The 18,682-nt window shown below is 40.3% G+C and overlaps 1 protein-coding gene across 4 annotated transcripts in view; it reads left to right on the plus strand.

The window, feature by feature from the left end:
* RBBP8 (RB binding protein 8, endonuclease) overlaps positions 1–18,682 on the plus strand; it is a 382,091-nt gene that overhangs the window by 185,587 nt on the left and 177,822 nt on the right. For 3 of the 4 annotated variants that reach the window (XM_069220014.1, XM_069220013.1, XM_069220015.1), the window contains exons 4-6: positions 14,169–14,264; positions 16,661–16,773; positions 17,592–17,667. In XM_069220014.1, the coding sequence (XP_069076115.1) occupies positions 14,169–14,264; positions 16,661–16,773; positions 17,592–17,667 (285 nt within the window). Of the gene's footprint in view, positions 1–8,161; positions 8,315–14,168; positions 14,265–16,660; positions 16,774–17,591; positions 17,668–18,682 lie in introns of those variants that run through there. The other variant, XM_069220016.1, reaches the window with a different exon arrangement.

Raw genomic sequence — 18,682 nt, forward strand, 5'->3', positions numbered from 1 at the left:
GCCATTGTGTTATAGGGCTTACAGGAAGGGTTGCAGTAAACCAAAAGAGAAGTGGTGTAAGAGGAAGTGAAAACGGTGGAATTTCTTCTCCAGTCTCTGGCTAGTGCTCAGGATAAGACTGACACCTCACTGTCACCACCTCAGAACATTTCTGGACCTATGAAGATAACATCTTTTCAGGAGAATGCTGTTGACTGCTGGAAAACAACAACCCAGGAACTTTTGAATCCTGTTTGCTTTCTCCAGGGACACAGAGGCAAAAGGGCTTCGGACTCTGATGACTCAGCTGGCCACTATGGACTTGACATTGTGGGGGTCCTGGCTGAAGAGAGGCTTGGTGTCTAGAAGCGTGCCCTGAGGGTTGCAGGATTGACCACAGAGTACTTCCTAGCATTTGGACAAAAGTGAGACCTAGTCATTTTACCACTGAAATACTGGGACAAAAAGATGCTGAGGCTTCCCCAATAGGACACAGCTTTTGTGAGCAAGAAAAACAGGGTTGCCGTGGCTTTTTGATGTGTCAAAAACTACTTGAGCATGGATTTTATGTGAACTACATTTATGTAGTGCACACCATCCAGTTGTGTCTCTTAATGTTAATGTTAGTTCCTGCCTTGGAATAGAGCATGTATTTGGGGATCATCTTGGGACAGAGTTTCAATAAAGGAGATTTGGCCTATAACTTCCCGCTTACTGCCATGCCTGCTGCTGGCACAGAACCATAACAGAAAATGGATCAATTTAGAGCTGACAGGCAACATGGATTGCCTGATCCATGTCAAAGTGTGAATGCAACCACAACAGAGCAAAAAAGGCGTATTTTTAGGATTGGATCTCTACTGCAAAGAACTCCTAAACTTAACTTTACAGATTCTGCAAACTATGTCCCTGATTATGAGCTAGGCGTAGTAGTATTTACCGCATGTTGGGCTAAATAGTGCGTGACTTTAACAAATCTGATCACAAGTTAAACAACTTGTATTATTTATCACAGGCTAAATACTGCAAGTGTGTAGTCCACGTGCCCTGTTTAAACACGTGCTATTTACCAGATGCAAATAATAACACGTGATAAGTAACACCCAATTTCAAGTATGAGAGGTCATTAAGAACAAGTGGAAAATACCACCTCAAAATACCCTCAGTCAAAAATAAATAGGCAGTAAATTCGTTAAAGTGTGAAGAATGTAAGAAAAGCTGTAAAACATTAGAAAAGTTAATGGACCAAACCAACACAATAATGCAAATAAACACAATACATGCACTTTTTGAGCTGAAAATAATAAAATATCACACACCTGCATACAGGGCCAGACTTACATTAACAGCCAGGGACAGCGGAAACTTGCAGCAGCTCCAATTTCCATTCTACAGTCCACCAACTTGGATGCAGCACTGTTCGGCCACTATATCATGTTCTGAATCAGTGCAGGATGAGTATGGAAACTAGGCCACCAATCAGTGACCTCAAATGCAGCAGCAACAAAGGAGAGCAACCTGGATTGAAAAGGAAGGCTAGAACCCATAAACATGAGTCCGCTTCAGATCCAGAGAAAACACAGCCTCCATATGGGCACCAGACAAAACCTATTTTCACAATTATGGATACCCTGGATCTCAACATAGGGATCCACTGCCACCCCCTCCTGAAAATACTAGAAGCACTACAATGCTTTGCAGCAGGTGCCACACAGCAGATAGTAGGATTGGTGAGATTGTCTGTCAATCTTTAGCAAAATACTCTGCTAAGTGATGGAGGCTTTGCAGAGTGAGTAAGCAGCATATACAGCTTCCCTTAGACACCAGCACAGCTAATACCTGCAAAGCAAACATCTGTGCTGCAACAGTACTTCTTAATATCCTAGAGTCAATTGGCTGCACTCTTGTAAATGTAGCAACCTCATGTAGACAGGAACAAGTGTCCTGAAACTGTAAATTAAAAACCACTATTTATGTGCAAATGCTGTGTGATGTGGATCTGCATATACTGAAATGGTGTGTAAGGTGCTCTGTACGAAACCAGAATGTTATGATGCTCATGAGAAGCAACATTAGTTATACTATAGTAACACATCACCCTTGTTGGAAATGGCCCTTTTTTTGCAGCGTTATCCCCACATGTTTTTCTTCTGACCTCCTGTTTTTGATCCTGTGCTGAATTTTGTTTTTGCTGGCTTTAGGACTCTGGACACCTTACCACTGCTGACCAGTGCTAAAGTGCAATTGCTCTCTGTCTAAACGGTATGGTTTGTTTGGTTTATCCATGATTGGCATATTCGATTTACCAGTAAGTCCCTAGTATAGTGCACCAGGTGTGCCCACGGCCTGAAAATCAAATGTCACTGGTCAGCCTGCATCACTGATTGTGCAGCCCATATGATTAGCTGTGTAAATATGTCTCAGGCCTGCCATTGCAGTGTCTGTGTGTAGTTTTAAACCGCCATTTTGACCTGGCAAGTGCAACCACTTGCCAGGCCCAAACATGTAAATCACCCATGAGGTAGGACCAAGCCAGCCCCAGGGGCAGGATGCAGTGTATTTAAAAGGTAGCTTGTGTACTGGTGTGTTTTACGTGTCCTGATAGTGAAATACTGCTAAATTAGTTTTTCACTATTGCAAGGTCTATCTCTCCCATAGACTTTAAAAATAAATCTTTTAGTAAAGTTGATTTTTATATTGTAAGTTTCAAAATGCCACTTTAAGAAAGTGGGCATTTTATTGCTTAATCATTCTGTGCCTCTGCCTGTCTGTGGAATACACATCTAGGTCAGGATGACAGTTGGGTTGTTTGTGAATTCACTCTGGACAGTCACACAAAGGGGGCTGAGGTGTGCCCTGCATATCCTGATGGGTCTTCCTGCACTAGAGTGGTGGGAGGAGCAGACACTTGCACCCGAATAGGGCTGTGCCTGCCCTTACACAAAAGATTTTCCAACCCCCTGGAGCCAGGGCAGGAAAGGCGGGGTCTTGTGCATTACAAAGACTTTTCTTTGAAGTTTGCCTACTTCGAAGGTAGAAATGGGTATAAATACTGGACCTCTGACCCCACAAAATTAGAACACTTCTTGACGGAGGACATTCTGTAAGGAAGAAGAGCTGGATACCTGTTGATTTGTCGTGCTGGCCTGCTGCTTCTGTCCTGGGAGTGAGAGGACTGGACTTTGCTTTCTACATTCTGCTTCCCAGGGTTCTCCAAGGGCTTGAACTGATCTTGCCTCCTGTTAAGAAGTCTCAGGGCCATCAAAGACTTAATCTGCCAGCACCTGGGCTCTCTCGCTGAAAGTCCTGACTTGCAGAGTGGTGCCTAATCCAGTCTAGTTCTTGGAAGTGAGATCTGATGGCCTTAAGGAGAAAATCCGATGCAGTTCCTGCCCTGCCGCTGCAGAATTGGCGCAACGCCTACTTCGCCGCTGTAGACCAACACAGCATGTCTGGATTGTGGACACATCGCCCCACAGTAAGTAACAGAGGCTGGGTGTCCAGAAACCCGACGCTTCACCTCCCTTGACAGTAAAGGAACCAATGCATCACCTCCCCTGGCAGTAAGGAACCAACGCATTGCTTGCTTTTGCGGCTTTGCCCTAAAATAAACGCATCCATTGATTTCTATGGACTAAACTTGCATAATATTTTTAAAGTGATATCTTTACATGTGTATGTTGGATTTGTGCCATTTTGGTCTTGTTTTACTCAGATAAATATTGGCTGTTTTTCTAAAGTGGTGTGGAGTACTTTGTGGGTGTTTTAGGAAAGAGGGAGAAGGAGAGGGCGAGAGGGAGGGAGAGAGAGAAGGAGAGAAGGGGGGGAGGGAGAAAGAACACACAAACACTAATACTTTACATATTGCCTCAGAGATAAGCCTGACTGCTCATGCAAAGCTATTGAAGAAGCAGGGGGTTAACTTAGTTGTGTGACTCCCTTACCCTGACTAGAGTGAGGGTCCCTACTTGCACAGGGTGCAAACCACTGCCAACTAGAGATCCCATTTCCAACAACCCTTGAGATACTGGACAGACAAATCACACTTTAATCATCAAGATTACAGTGCATTATGATTGTTGTAGCCAGATCTTTATAAGGGTCAGCACTGCTATAAGAGTTTTGTCCCTATGACATATACATGGATCTATGTGAATATGTGTAACTTATAACATCAGCCACTCTTCACTATTCACCATGATGATGATTCTCAGTCAAGTAAACTTTTTAACAACCACATGTACTTCCATTACAACTCTCATGATTGTTCACTTGGCTTCCTCTGACCTGGAGACCTTCTGACGCCTTCCTCTCCAAATAAGTTGAGGATTGGTACAATTTGTTCTTACCACAGCCTGAGGTAGAGCTGAAGTGTAGAACTACCACAAGTTGCCATGCTGTAGTGCTTGTGATTGGCCACTTGCTTAAGTACCTAGAATTTTAAGGTTCAGAATATGTTGAAAATGTTCTGAACATTTTATGGATTTGTCTAATCAGTATTGCGTTTGGCCATTATCTCCTTCAACAAGCATGCTTTGCTTTGTTTTTGGTGGCGTTGTCTGCATAAAAAAGCACATTAGACAGTCATGGTGTCTTTACAGCTCTTTGGCCAGAACCTCCTCCCCTATCCAGGATCCGTAAACTTGTCCTTCTTTTCCCTGCCTTGGTCCATAATGGAAACATTTGACTAATTTTTACTTTTGATGATTGAGTGATATCAGAGGATGGCAGTGGATTCTGTTTGTCTTGTTTCAGGGTGTGTTGTTCACACAACAAATGTTTGCATACTCCCACAGAGGAAAGAGTTATTGGTGTGCTTTTGGAGAGTCCTGTGGTCATTTAGAAATTTGCTATGGTTGCTCTGGCTATTTCTGTTCTCTGGGGGTTAATTTCTGCAGTCCAGCAACTTTGAATGCCTGAAAATGGCCCCTTTGTGATGTTTTGTGGTTTTGTTCCTTCATCGAATGAGGTATTTAGCACATGTGCTACATAACACATTTAGTACTTGCCACGTGCGCTAAATAGTATACATTTGGTACGTAAGACACGCACTAAATAACAATTCTGCGTTGCACAGTCAGAACTCATTATCAGTGTCACTTGACACGTTATTTATTTAACCCGTTGGTATTGGTATTTACCCTATGAGTAAGCTTGATGGTATTTACCACCAAATTGGTAATCATGCCTACATGTCCTACAAAGTCAGCTCACCTCACCCCTGCTCATTCAAAGATCAGTGTTGGACTCTAATCTCTTCTGCATCAATGTAGATTCTTTAGATTTAGGAGCTTTTGATGAAGTAGTATCCTAAGTCCACCCATAGCCTTTATGTGCAAAGGGAACCCTCTATGACAAGACTTTTTGGTGGTGTTCTCTGTCTAAAAACTTCAAAACATCATCTCTGCCCACAGACATCACAGTCTCAAAGTGATTACCCTGCTTGCTTGGTCCTTCCTATGGCAAACCTGCACATATTCCGTCAAGCCACTGGCGTCCCTATTTTTTTAGGCATGCAGTTCTGAATGTCCCACTTGTGGATTCTGAAACATGACCAAATACATACCACTTTGATGCCTGTACTGCATTACAAGAGCTTTGCTAACCATAATGGCCACCTAACTGCCTAGTTTGAATCTTACTGCTTATTAAGCAACTTTTAGGTTTCTGACTGCCAGAAGAGACCAGAGTCATAGAACACTGGAGTGGAGCTTCTCTCAACTTTTGCCTAAGGGAAAGCCAGCAGTCTTTGTACCTGACCTCTCTGCAGACTTTGATTTACTGAACCCGCTTCCTCTTTTCGTTCCACTGATCCCTCCTTGCCTCTTTCAAATCTTTGAGCTGGGCACTCCATAGATGACTCTGAAAGAAACCCAGTTTCTTTTGGCCAACGAGTGACCATTTATTGTCTTTGAAGTGCCCCAGGGAGGCTAGAAGCGTCATACAGCACAGAAAATATTAGTTTGTTGAAACCTTTAAATGGTTTTCCAGTTCCTGAGGTGGTCATTTTGTATTTGTGAAATTTTTCATTCCCATTGCCCATCATGACAAAGTAGCAGTCCATTTGCACTCTCAGAACTTAGCTACCTCTACAATCATTCATTTACTTTGACCCTGCATAGTACTGCACAGCCCTTTTGCAGTGTTTGCGCTATTCAACCACACCCTACTTACATAGAGAAGGTGTCTTATTTATGCCTTAAAACATTTCCATATTTTCCAGTTAAGATGAGAGTACTTTTGGGATAATTCTCAATTTTTTTTTTCCTCAGTAAAGTACAAAATTCCCCATGCTGCAGTAGCATGCCAGCTTTCAAAATCCCATTAATATAATTTTTTGTCAGGTTTTACTGCTGCCTTTATTTCTTTTTGGTAAATGTATGATGTTTTCCGAGTGAGCTCGGTTCGACTGCTGTGCCTAGAATGATCCGATGAGATAGGCACTTGTATAGCATTTCATTGCGCCATTTTGATTTTACATGGAACATCCATACACGCCTGATGACCGCAGGACCCCAGGAAGATGATCACGATCAATGGCATTCTCTTGTGACTTAATGCATACCAAAAGAAATGGCTTAATTATTGTTTGCTGCAGCCTTTTCACAAGCACCTCATTGTAGATACAATAGCTGTATATAAGAGCGCTTGTTCTTTCTGGTCCTCTCTGAATACCTGAGGTTTAGTATTTCAGAGCTGATAAGCAGCCTGACAATAGGCTCCTTATTCTCTGCCCATTCTCCTCGCACAGGTAATCATCTTGGGAAGGCTGGGCAGAAGCCATTACCAGATCAGTAGATGAAGCCAAAATGTCACTCTCTTGATACAAGCAGCCTGTAACGTTTTGTAAGGCTTTAGGAAAGTTTTACATTACTGTAAACTAAAATATGCACAATTAACATTTATTTAATTTTGTGTATTATTTGTTAAATGTTTACATTTTTTGTGTGGTGCCAAGATTGTCAACACACCACAAAAAATACTGTTTATCTTTGCATTCAGCATTCCAGTATGTTTCTTGCTTAGCCGTTTTTTTCTTTATTTTTAACATAATACGTTGCATTTCTACCATGAGTGATCTTTTACTCCACATACCTCTTCCTTTTCAAAACTGTAAAGAACCACTGGGCTTCCACACGTTTGCTCTGGTTAGCCATTGCAAGCAGGCTCCCTTCTTGTACCAGTATATTTGTCTTCACACAGTCTATAATCAAGGGCCCTTCATTTCTACAGGTTTGTATCTGGAAGTATCCCTCCTGCCCTCTAAGTACCTACTCTGTCGAGTTGCTAGTAGTGCGTTTTATTCATCGTACCCAACTTCTGGGATATATAATAAGTGAGACTAACCCTTCTATTCAAGGGGACAGGATTCAAGAGCCTTCCAGTTACTCTTCTGTTTCCAAACCTGTAACCTCATTTTCAGCAAACAATTGAAAACCTTGCTATTTAAAACTTTGTTGTAATGCTGTGCAGCAGATCTGATATGTCTAAGCAGAACTACCTTTGTCATTTTTGTATGAGGTCAAAGGTTTTTGAGAAAAAAGAGGAGTAACTAGAGTGAATTTAAGGAGGTGGCTTAGAAACTGTGGAAGTGAAACAGTTCCTCAATTATCTGATCTTCTAACCAGCGTTTCATAGTAATGGAGTTAGTCCCGAAATAGGTTTGTGCTCCTGTATGGTTTTTATGAAATGTAGTGACGTAGGAAGTTGCTTTAGATGAGCTGGCATTCCCCGGAATTGCAAACCTTTCTGATGTGCAAGAAGATTAAGCTTAGAGTTCTTTGTATATAGTGGAATATTTTCAGAAGCCTTTCGAAGCCAGTATGGCTACTAAATAGCTTAGGCTTTGAGCCAACCATGTTATCAGTACCACCTGGGGGGGGGGGTCTAATATGATTTATTGGCAAGGTTTGGACTCTTACAGATGGAAAATATGTGATAGCAAGTCATAACTCTTTGCCTTTTGTGAGTTACCACTCCACTCCCATCCAAGATACCTTGATGTAAATGGAAATGTTTTCATAATTTTTATTATTGTGAATTTTATTATTAAAAATTACAATTACAGTAAAGGTGATTATATAAATTGATAATTCTAATAGTAATTATGATTATATTAAGTAAATCGTCAAATTCATTTTTTTTTTTATTAATTGCTTTTTTCAGAGTTGGTGGTGAATGACTCTGCAGCATCATGAAGAAGACTGAAACAAGCGCATCCTGTCCCTCTGATCCCCAGTGTATAGTTCATTTATGGTCAAATGTCCAACATGGAGTTACGCTGTCAAGCCCACAGGACTACCCATCATGGAAAACTTTGTTAGAGGCAGCTCAAGTAAGGAATCACATTCCACTGTTAGACATTGCAAAAAATGTGGAAAGCAACATGGTTCCCCAAGTATTGTACCACAGGAAGTGCAGGAGCCTGTTTACTATGAAGAGAGATTTACAGTCTATTACGGGAAACGCTGAAGCAAGTGTCACTGATGATGCTGGAATGACTGAACACTTAAATCGAAGAACATCATTAACGTCAAACTTGGATGCTGGAGAATATGTTTTGTGGAAAGAAAAAATGCTATACGTAAACATAAACCTGTGAGAAGTTAATCAAGACCACAGAACTTAGAGTTAACAAAAGGCTTCGAGAGTGTGCCACCTTTAATTGTGATTCAAGATCTTAGCAGTTTGTAGTAGGGATATAGTGGCTGCAGAAGACCATTATCATGCATCTTGTTATAGGAACTATACAAGGGTTAAAGCAAAGGAGGAAGACCATGCATCTAGCATTCAAACCAATGATCACTACAAAAATAAGCATATGATGAACTAGTTCAATACATTAGAACTGTGATTATTCCTAACAAAAAGGTAATACCTGTGAAAACTCACTAAAAGGCACGCAGAGGAATACAGGAATTAGAGGAATTAACCAAGAAGCTTATTAAGAGAAAATTGGACTCTGGGTTCGGTGACGGCCTCCATATATTCCCAGACCATCAAGGAAAATTATTGGCCCAACCTGATAGTGTCATGCTACCGGATGTTGTAAGAGAAAACATGAGTTTGAAAAGAGAATTATCAGTTTTAAAGGTTAAAGCAAAAGACATGAACAAGATAATTGATAAAACCTCATCGCACATGAGAACAAATATAAGAACAAAGTTGACATCAACACCATGGCCATATCGTTCATCAGACATTGATAAAGATTCATTTACAATGCTTGATTATCCTAATCTTAGTCCTTTTAGGACTTCTGACTGGAGATCCAGAAAACACAGAGCCTTCTAAAAGTGTCGCCTTATTTCTGCAATCATTCAGTCAGGACATTACATATGCAGTCACAAATGGCCAGCAGAAACCTTCCCAAGCAATTATTGCTACCATACGCTGTGAAAATGCTGACAGGCAATATTGCACTAATTTGCATTCTAAACAGACTTGGTCATGGTATTTTGTACTCACAACTAGAAGAAAATGATACCACCTTGTGTCTTCAGAAACTTGCTGCTACCTTAATAGAGCAAATTGTTCTTCCAGCCACCACTTCGCCTCATGTTTTCACTAACTTAGCATTGTGCAACATTAATAGGTTTGAAAAGAATGTAACTAGTAAGGGGACGCCTCATCGAGTCAGCCGTATAGCTGTGAAGCCCAAGTTGTTTGGACCACAACATTTTAAAGCTCCTCTCCCAAGCACTGAGAAACAAAAAGAAAGTACAATGACCACCACAAATACTGACAAATTGTTAATGTATGTTTCTGGAGAACGGGTTGGGCCTCAGCTATTGATGACAAGTACCAAAGTCATGTCGGAATGTGTTGCCCAATTGAAGCTTGCACAAAATAACATAATCTGGGCTGTTGCAAGGAAATAAGAAAGCCTCGTACAGATAATACCAAGATGGACAGAATTTAACATCAGTACTAGAGACCTAGTTAGTGTATCACAGGATTCTATTGGGTACTTGCCCACCAGTAATGCCCCTGCAATTGAGTTGACAACTGTTTCTGAAATTTTGAAACAGTCAGAGTGGATAAGGGAATAACTGCATTTGGTGAGAATTGTAGTGGTCATGGATTAAGCTCTATGCAAAAGTAACTGAGATTGTGTGGAAGCATAAAGCAATGTACGACAGAATCATTCTTAGAATGGGCACCTTCACATCATTTGCAATGTCGTCCATTCTTGGAAAATGCTTTGAAGAGGCTGGCCTTCTCAACCTTTGCAATGAAGCAGACATGATAGCAGAAAGATCAATATCATCAGTACTAGAAGGTCGTATGTGCAGTCGTGCAGTAGGAGTACACAGGTGCCTGTATGAAGCTATGTTGACTATCTTGATTGGAATTTATCCCTGGGTGGGGAAGAATTACAAAGAAGACATTCAGGTAATCTACTCCTTCATTGAGGATGTTAATGACTTTACAAAAGACCTATGCCAACAGAGATTAAGCATACTCTTGCGGAATGCTACCTTGACCGAAGTAAAACAGCTTTGGGATGTGTTTCTGGAACATCTGTCATGACCGTGGATATCTCTTGACATTTTGGATGTCATGTGGAAAATGTCTTGCTGGCTGTGCCGCGTGCTGCTCAATAATGAAATTGGCATTTACATCTTACCACCATATACTCTGATTCCATTGTCTTTTGCGTATCAGAGGATAAACTACGCTGGATATCTTCCTGTACATTATGCCAAAATGACATTACTTGCAGTGAAACATCCAGGGATACGCCACAACTTCATAAACGGATGCTTTTCAGTTCAACTTTCAGATGTTAATCCGTTTGGACGAATTCCGGTTGATCAAGCATTAGAGGTACCAGTCAACAGAGACCCAACAAAGTTCAACCTCGTGGCGGGTGCTGTGAAAAAAATACTATATGTCGGCTGAACACAGAAGCCCCTTTTTGGGTCAGATAATGGCAATGGTGCAGAGCAGTAGATTAGATCTTATGCAGACCTGCATAAGTCACATATTGAAAAAGACGACGATACTGTTACGAGAGCTGTTAGTCTTGTTCAAAGCTGGATAAACCCATTTGTTGAGCCCCATGATCTCATTAGTCTCTCCACTGCAAAAAAGGCATTTCAAGACATAGTATCTGACATAATGAAGGCGCATGAAACATGCGAACAGTTCTATACAGACTTCAAACTTGAGCGACTTGAGAATAATCAACCTATTAAGAAATTTCATGATGCAATGAAAATGAACAAACTAAAAACCTTCACTAAGATCCAAGAAGAAGGCAGTGAACAGCAATGGCAGCACAATCCTCATGAAAGCAGACAAAGCACTATCTGGTCGAATCATTGTGACCACACAGAATCAGAACCTTCAAATGACAGGCGTACACTCTCATCCCTTAGGACCTTTACCATAGGCTTTAGCAGATCCAGAAGGTCTGTTGTGAAAGACAAACAAAGCTGTTTCAGCTTCATACTTGTTACTCCTGCTGAGAAGATACCTGGAAATTCAGCCACGCTGATTGATGGTATGGTTTTTGTGCAAAGAGTAAACGGAGAGGAATCAAACTTTGGTGAGGTGGCTATGTCTGTCTTGACCATGGCTTTGCAGGAAGGAAATAGGAGTTAAAGAATCAATGTTGTGTTTGATACGTACACTGAGACTTTGATTAAGAACAGCAAAAGGACAATCAGAGGGGAAGAACTCTGGCACCAGTTACAGAGCATCCCACCTTCTCAGATTGTTAGACAGTGGAGGAAATTCCTAAGCCACCTAATGAAAAAAAGAACTCTTGTTGCATTTCTTGTAAACGAATGGAGGAAACCACAGTATTTTGTAAAACTTGAGAATAAAACACTGTTTGCGAACTGTGAAGATAAATGCTACAAAATCATATCTGAAGGGAGCCACGAAATGCCCCATCTCAACAGTACACACGAAGAAGCAGATGGTCGTTTGTTGCTGCACACGCTGCGAATGAGGGTTATGAGGCAGTAATGATAAGCTCAGATGACACTGATGTGTTTATTATGTGTTTGGGATTCCGTGACAGAATCATGGCCAAATTGTTTCTGAAATGTGTTACTAAATACGCATGCGAGTCCTTCACATTGTGAAAATAGCTTCAACACTCGGTGAAAATGTTTGTCGAGTTATGGTACGTCTCCCTACGTTTACTGGATGTGACACATGAAGAGGATTTGCGGGAAAAGTAAGTGCATTCAAAATCCTGTCTGCCAACAGACATACACAGGAATTTTTTTTGCAGCTCAAACCAAATGGAATCTATCTCAAGAACTAATGGACAAATTAGAGCAATTCTCATGCTTGCTATGTGCACCATGTGAATGACTTGAGCTATCACCTGTTCTGCGCAAAGAAGGGTGAGACAGGCAGTCATCAACTTCCACCTTGCAGGGACTGTCTGAAGAAACGTGCCGAACGTGCGACTTATGAAGCCGCTATAAGCAAGAAATGTCTTCTCGGTGATCCACATACACGTAGTCCAATTGGGAGAGGGCGGAAGTTGGAAAAACAAGAGGGCAAAGCAACTGGTAGTGGACTGGATGGGAGTGCAGGCAGCACCTCAGGCTGTGTTCGATCTACTAGCTTGCAACTGCATTAAGAACTGCCAACATGTGTCTGCTGTCTAAATTACCTCAAGTGCACGGACTTGCAGACTTTCCGCCCGTGAAAGTCAAGCAGACGCAGAGAATGATGACACCTATTCAGAAGACGACGACGGATGTGAATGATAAAATTGTGTTTATATTCCCTCATTGACATACATTGCCTGTGTAAGATGTGACAACTATTATTATTTGAAATTGTAGGGGAAAATTATGGATAAAATCTACATCAATATATGAGAAATACAATGGAGTTTTATTGTTATTATATTAAGGACTACATGGTTATTATTATAATTAATAATCATAATTATTTTGAGATGATATTGAATTTAACCAATCTGGTCGAATTAGATGTATTTTTTCACATATTATGATGAAGTTGTATGCTATTTATCAAAAATATGAAAACCATTTTTTTCCGGCTATGGTTGTTAATCCAATATTATCAGACAAAAGGCAGAGTGATGACTTGCTATCATATATTTTCTATCTCTGAGCAGCCAAACCTTGCCCACCCACCCCCCACATCCCCCTTGCATTTCTCCCCCGAGTGGTATCAATGGCCTAAATTTGGGGTCCTGGTTTATGGTTTAGCTGGACTATCCCCAGGAACCAGTCCTGCTGCTATATTGAAAAAAAATCACTGATGTACTTACTGTCTGCTGCTAGTTCTATTCACCGTTTTTTTTTTTTAGGGATACATGAAATAGATAATCTCAAGTGAGAGGACAAGGCTTGGAGGAACTTTGCACATTTAGAGGAAGTAGTTGTGCTTTGTTTTGCAACGAAATTCTCCCAAAGATTTGAGTAGCTCATGATTAATCTTATATGAACTCAGTTCTCTAGTAGAGAAAATCCTGTGGTCCTATATGTGATTGCATTGTGAGGAAGAACTCGGCGAAGTGTGATTTTAGGATTGATTCATGGACTAACAGATGTCTGTTAGTGCTGAAGGAGCTTAATTATTCCCACTCTCTAACCCTCTATTTCTCACTGTACCTTTATTACTGTAAAATTCAAGAGCGCAAGTTTACTTCCTGCTAATTCTTAACTCTTCCTTTACTCTAAAATTGTTAAATCAAGCAATACGACACCCAGAATGAAAATTTATCAGTGCATCTCAGTCTGTATTGCCCAAATCCATGTGCAAGACACAGGTTTCCCACCTTTTTATGGTAGTGTGGAATTTCCTGCTTTGTTTGTTGGATCTTCATGCATTTAGGATTCGTGGAGCCCACTTTGGTGTCCCAGGATTCCACATCTAGTACAGGGACAAGCTACCAACTAGTAACCTATTTCTGTAGGGTGTGATTTGGAAGTTCCGCTGTTTCACAAATCTCCTGGTTTATCTGGTACACCTGTTAGAAATTAGAGGTTTTCCTATTTACATGTTTGATGTAGAGACTATTTTGATCTTTAAGTTTGATTGTACCATTATTTTACACTGTTATCAAATGGCATGGATTAGGCCATCAACATTTTGCATATATTTAGTGTAAATTGCATTTACTGTCTGACCTGTTTTAATGCTGAATTTGGTTGTGGCTTAACACACATGTTTCTTGTCTTTTCCAGAGATGCCCAGAGGCTTGAAGAGTTTTACTCCAAAAACCAACAGCTTAGAGAAAATCAGAAGTCTCTTCATGACACCATTAAAGTATTAGAAGACAGGTATGAAAATATTAAGTTGTGAAACTGTATTTTAAAGAAAGAACACTGATATTGAAAACATGCTTATACAACCCAATTTAAAGGAATTGCTTATGTTCAAACACCAACGGAGTAAAAAGACACTGGTGCTCTGCTGGATGTAGTTTTCTTTGCCTTGTTTTTTACTCTAGCACTTAAATAACTTTACAAAACGTGAAGAGGCCTTGCAAGGGTCCACTTGTGTTTCTAAGATAGCAGCAACAAAGTTTCCAAGCCCGTGTGGAAATTGTGCCTGGTGTCCTGTACTATTTTGTTAACTTCACTTGACTTATGTTTGTGAAAGGGTCAGTGGTCAAAATTCAAATATTCCTGTTTGGCAGCCCACAGCCTTTCCTGTCTTTAGTAGTGTAATGCCTACATATATTGATTATTCTAAAAATCTGAGATATGTTTATACAGCATACATCCCTGTCTGTTAGGTATCTCCAGAAGCATTTGGAAGCACATATCCCAGAAACTCCATACTGTTACTGACCATACTATTGGTAGATGCATGTTTAACAGATGAAGGCAACAGAGGCATGGTTCAACTTTAGTTGCTTACCACGAATTACAAACAAATATAAAAATGAACATGCTATCTGAACCTGCACTTCCAGGTTTCCTCAGTTGCAGTCTGCAATGCATAAATGGCAAGCCCACTTCCTGCTCTGGCATTAAATTAATGGCCTATCATTCATTGTAGATAGGTTGATTCCTCTCACTTTGAAACTTAAAAAAAATGTTTGCTCACTGGTATGACATACCTGAAAGGTCTGACAGTAGTGAAAACAAGTGCAACTTCTTCATAGTTAGTGACTATATCCCCATCCTCAAGAATAGGACAGCAGTGCAAGCCAATCCTGCACAGATAATTTGGTTTTGTGCAGTGCAGACATTTAATTGTGAATAAATACTCTGTATGGCACAAGTGGTTGAGTGTAATCACAACCACATATAGTTCTATCTCCATTAACTTTGTTTTGCTACTGAACTGTCATCAAGTTTTCCTTAATTCAATCTTACTTCTTCATTTATTTGTTTAAACCTCCCCAGCTCCCCAGATATAGTACTCATTTCGATCTACAAAAAAGATGGGTGGCGGAAGAGTTTATTTTTTTTATTTTATTTTTTTATAGACCAACTTATTATAGTAAAAGACTCTTCTCTTTTTGTATTTCCTCACCTAATTAAACTTGTGTGACTTTAGAATTTGCATTATATAGCATTTAGTTGAATTATATCTGCAGTAGGGTCTGTAGCAAAAGTCCACTGCACATGGCTTTCATCTTTGCACAGTGGACTATGGGATCAGGAGTCACTGCAAATGTAGACCATCTATACTGCCCTGCATCCGGTACTCACTGTAAAAATGAAAGTCCTGCAGAACAGGTTCTCCAGTTAACTGTGCAGAGGTATGGGACTTTGCCCAATGCAAACAGCGTTTGATGCTTTGGGTAAAAAGCAAGATTAGGCTCTTCATAAACTCAGAGGTGAGCCTTAAGGCTGTTCTTTAGGTCGGAGATGTTTTAAGCAAGTGCAATGAAACATGGTTTTGGTTGTGGGTACAGGAATTTTACCCTATCACTGATACATTGACTGAAAGGCACATTTGACTTTGAGGTGTAGCCAGTGTTGTATTCTGAGGATCTAGCTCTCATCACATCTTAGAGCAAGTCTTAGATTGTTCTGCTTTGGTACTATCAAAATTAAGATCCCAAGGGGGGGTTGCAGTTAACCCTCGAGCACTCCTTTCAGTGTATTGCAAAATTCTAATTCCAGTCATAATTTGTCTTACAAATTTTCGTTTTTCTATTGTGATGATGTTCTGTTCCATTGTAACCAACACATGTTTTGTCAGTTACTGACTTCATCAGGACTGGAATTTATATAACACATAACTCTAAGTTAGATCATCGAATACTAGCAAACTTCTTCGCCAAGGTGGGCCACCAACCCATGTGAAGAATCTATACTAGAAGGGAGCTTATTACAATTCGTGATCAGTGTCGTTTACAACAGCATTAAGTTGCACATCTGTAAAATGCATTCAGATTCCCATGCAACCCATGGTTCATTTCATCACTTATGTGATTCAAAAAGAGGGCTAATTGGTCTTTGTTCATTGTGTTTCTTGAATGGAACTGAATAGGTGACCTCTTCCATTCTGTGCTTTTTCTGTTGTATACATTAATTTAGTAAAATAAGAAAGTAGTGGAAGACCTTCTTGCCTGTCATAATTGATTGTACACCACAAACCAATTTCATAACCAAGTTAAAATTCTGGACGGCAGTAAGTGCCACTTGAGTTTTCATGGACTGGCTGTTTAGCAAGGACAGGCTGTAAACTACTTAGTAAAGCAGCTTTGTTTCAACAGATTAAGAGCTGGACTGTGTGATCGTTGTGCAGTTACTGAAGAACACATGAGGAAGAAACAACAAGAGTTTGAAAATATCCGACAACAAAATTTGAAACTGATCACTGAACTCAGTAAGTTTATTTTTATTATACAAGCAAAAATAGAAGTTCATTTTTTGACAGTAGATTTCTATTCTGTGATTTAGGCTAGCATATTGCACTTCAAAAGCAACTTTTTCACAATAATGTAAATTTGGCAACTGAAAAGTTTTCAATGCTGTGTGTTCTTGTTGTTTGCAGTTACCACAGCACTGAAATGTTGAGACTGTGAAAACGTCTCACGATATTAAATACACATTTTCTGATTTTTATAAGCCTGGTTGTGCAGATTTGTGAGTGGGGAGAAAGGTGGAATAGTTCTGTTGATGGTTAGATGAGTGGATGAATGAGTGACTCAGTAGGTGGGTGAGTAAATAAATACTCTGGGTATGCGAGTGCATGAAGATGAAGAGGAGGGATGATGAAAGGATGAAAAAGTGATTGAGCGAATGGGTAGACGAATGGTTGTGAACTAAGTTAGTGCCTGGATAGTGTAAAATGGGTCATTGGATGCTACTTTAATGTGACAACGTATGCAAACACAAACGTACATGAGAAAGGAGGCACAGAGATATAGTCCAAAATAGTCTTAAACTTCCTGCATGCCTCTTTTTTGTATGTGTTACCACATTAAAGCTAAGCGTATCAGAGTGCGTTTCAAAGGGAGTAAGGAGGTGGGAATTGAAAGGTCAAGCCCGGGTAACTTTATGCATTACTGGGGCTTGGAGTTTAGTCACAGCTCTCTATGTTATTAAAAATAGTGATTTAAGTTGATGTAGAAAGGAGCTGCAGTACTGAGGTATATTGAAAATATGACTATTTGTATTTACCATTTTTACAATATGTTGCAGTGAATGAAAAAAACAGTCTACAGGATGAAAATAAAAGATTTTCTGAACAGCTTCAGCAACTGCAGTTACAGACTGAGTGAGTAACAAATCAATTCTATATGATATTTTGTGCATGGGTCCTAGTTAGAAAAACATTTAAATCACCAATCCAGTTGGCATGCTACCTACAGATGTCAGTCTGCATCACTGATATAAGATGCAATTTGTTTTGTAAATCTTTTTTTTGGAATGCATCTACAAATTGTTTTTTAGCAAATGATGTCCATTATTGCACACTGCCCGAAAAGAAAATACATCATGACAAAGAATTTGAGGCAACTGGTTGTATCTACTGATTTTGACTACACTGTATATTTCAGATGTCATATTTTTCTATCCGAAGTGTACAAAAAGTGACCGATTAAATGCTTGATTAATTAATCTCAGCCACTGTTACTCAGTCTGCATCCCAGTCCATTGTTTTGCACACCATGCCACCACAGTTTGTACCCCGCCATATGTAAATCAGTCGGATACAGTTTGTTTCTAGTGCCACAGTAAGCATTGGACCCATGTTTGGACGTACCCGTTGCACTGAAGTATAGAAAAAAGTGGTGGATGTAGTGCTTGAATTAATCCCACTGACAACTACTCGGACCGTATCCCAGCCAATTCTTATTTTGCACGCTATGTCACCACAGACCTAGACATATGCAAATCATACTTGACCCTGCTCTAGTAGGCACGTCCAGCTCCTTCCTGAATGACAACACAATCAACCCAAGATTGGTTTTACACTGATTGGTGCTTATCAGTCGGATGCAGTCTTATTTTTCGAGATTTGTGAAATGTCTGTGACAGTAAGAGATACTTCTCTCAAACCCCTAGTATAAGCGCCCCATTTTGGAGATTGTTTCCCAGAAAGCACACAATCCCTCCAACCACCCCTCTACCCCCCCTCCCCATGGTGTACCAGGATCAAGTTTTTTGGGTGGACTCCATTACTTACGCTTGGGCCCAGTCTCTATCCTCTCCCTGCTGTTCAGCCACCCACTGAAGCCTTGTAAGATGCTGATGTCCTCTGCAGGTCCCAGTTTGATTCATGACACTGG

This window comes from Pleurodeles waltl, chromosome 2_2, assembly GCF_031143425.1.
Source record: "Pleurodeles waltl isolate 20211129_DDA chromosome 2_2, aPleWal1.hap1.20221129, whole genome shotgun sequence".
Taxonomy (NCBI): domain Eukaryota; kingdom Metazoa; phylum Chordata; class Amphibia; order Caudata; family Salamandridae; genus Pleurodeles; species Pleurodeles waltl.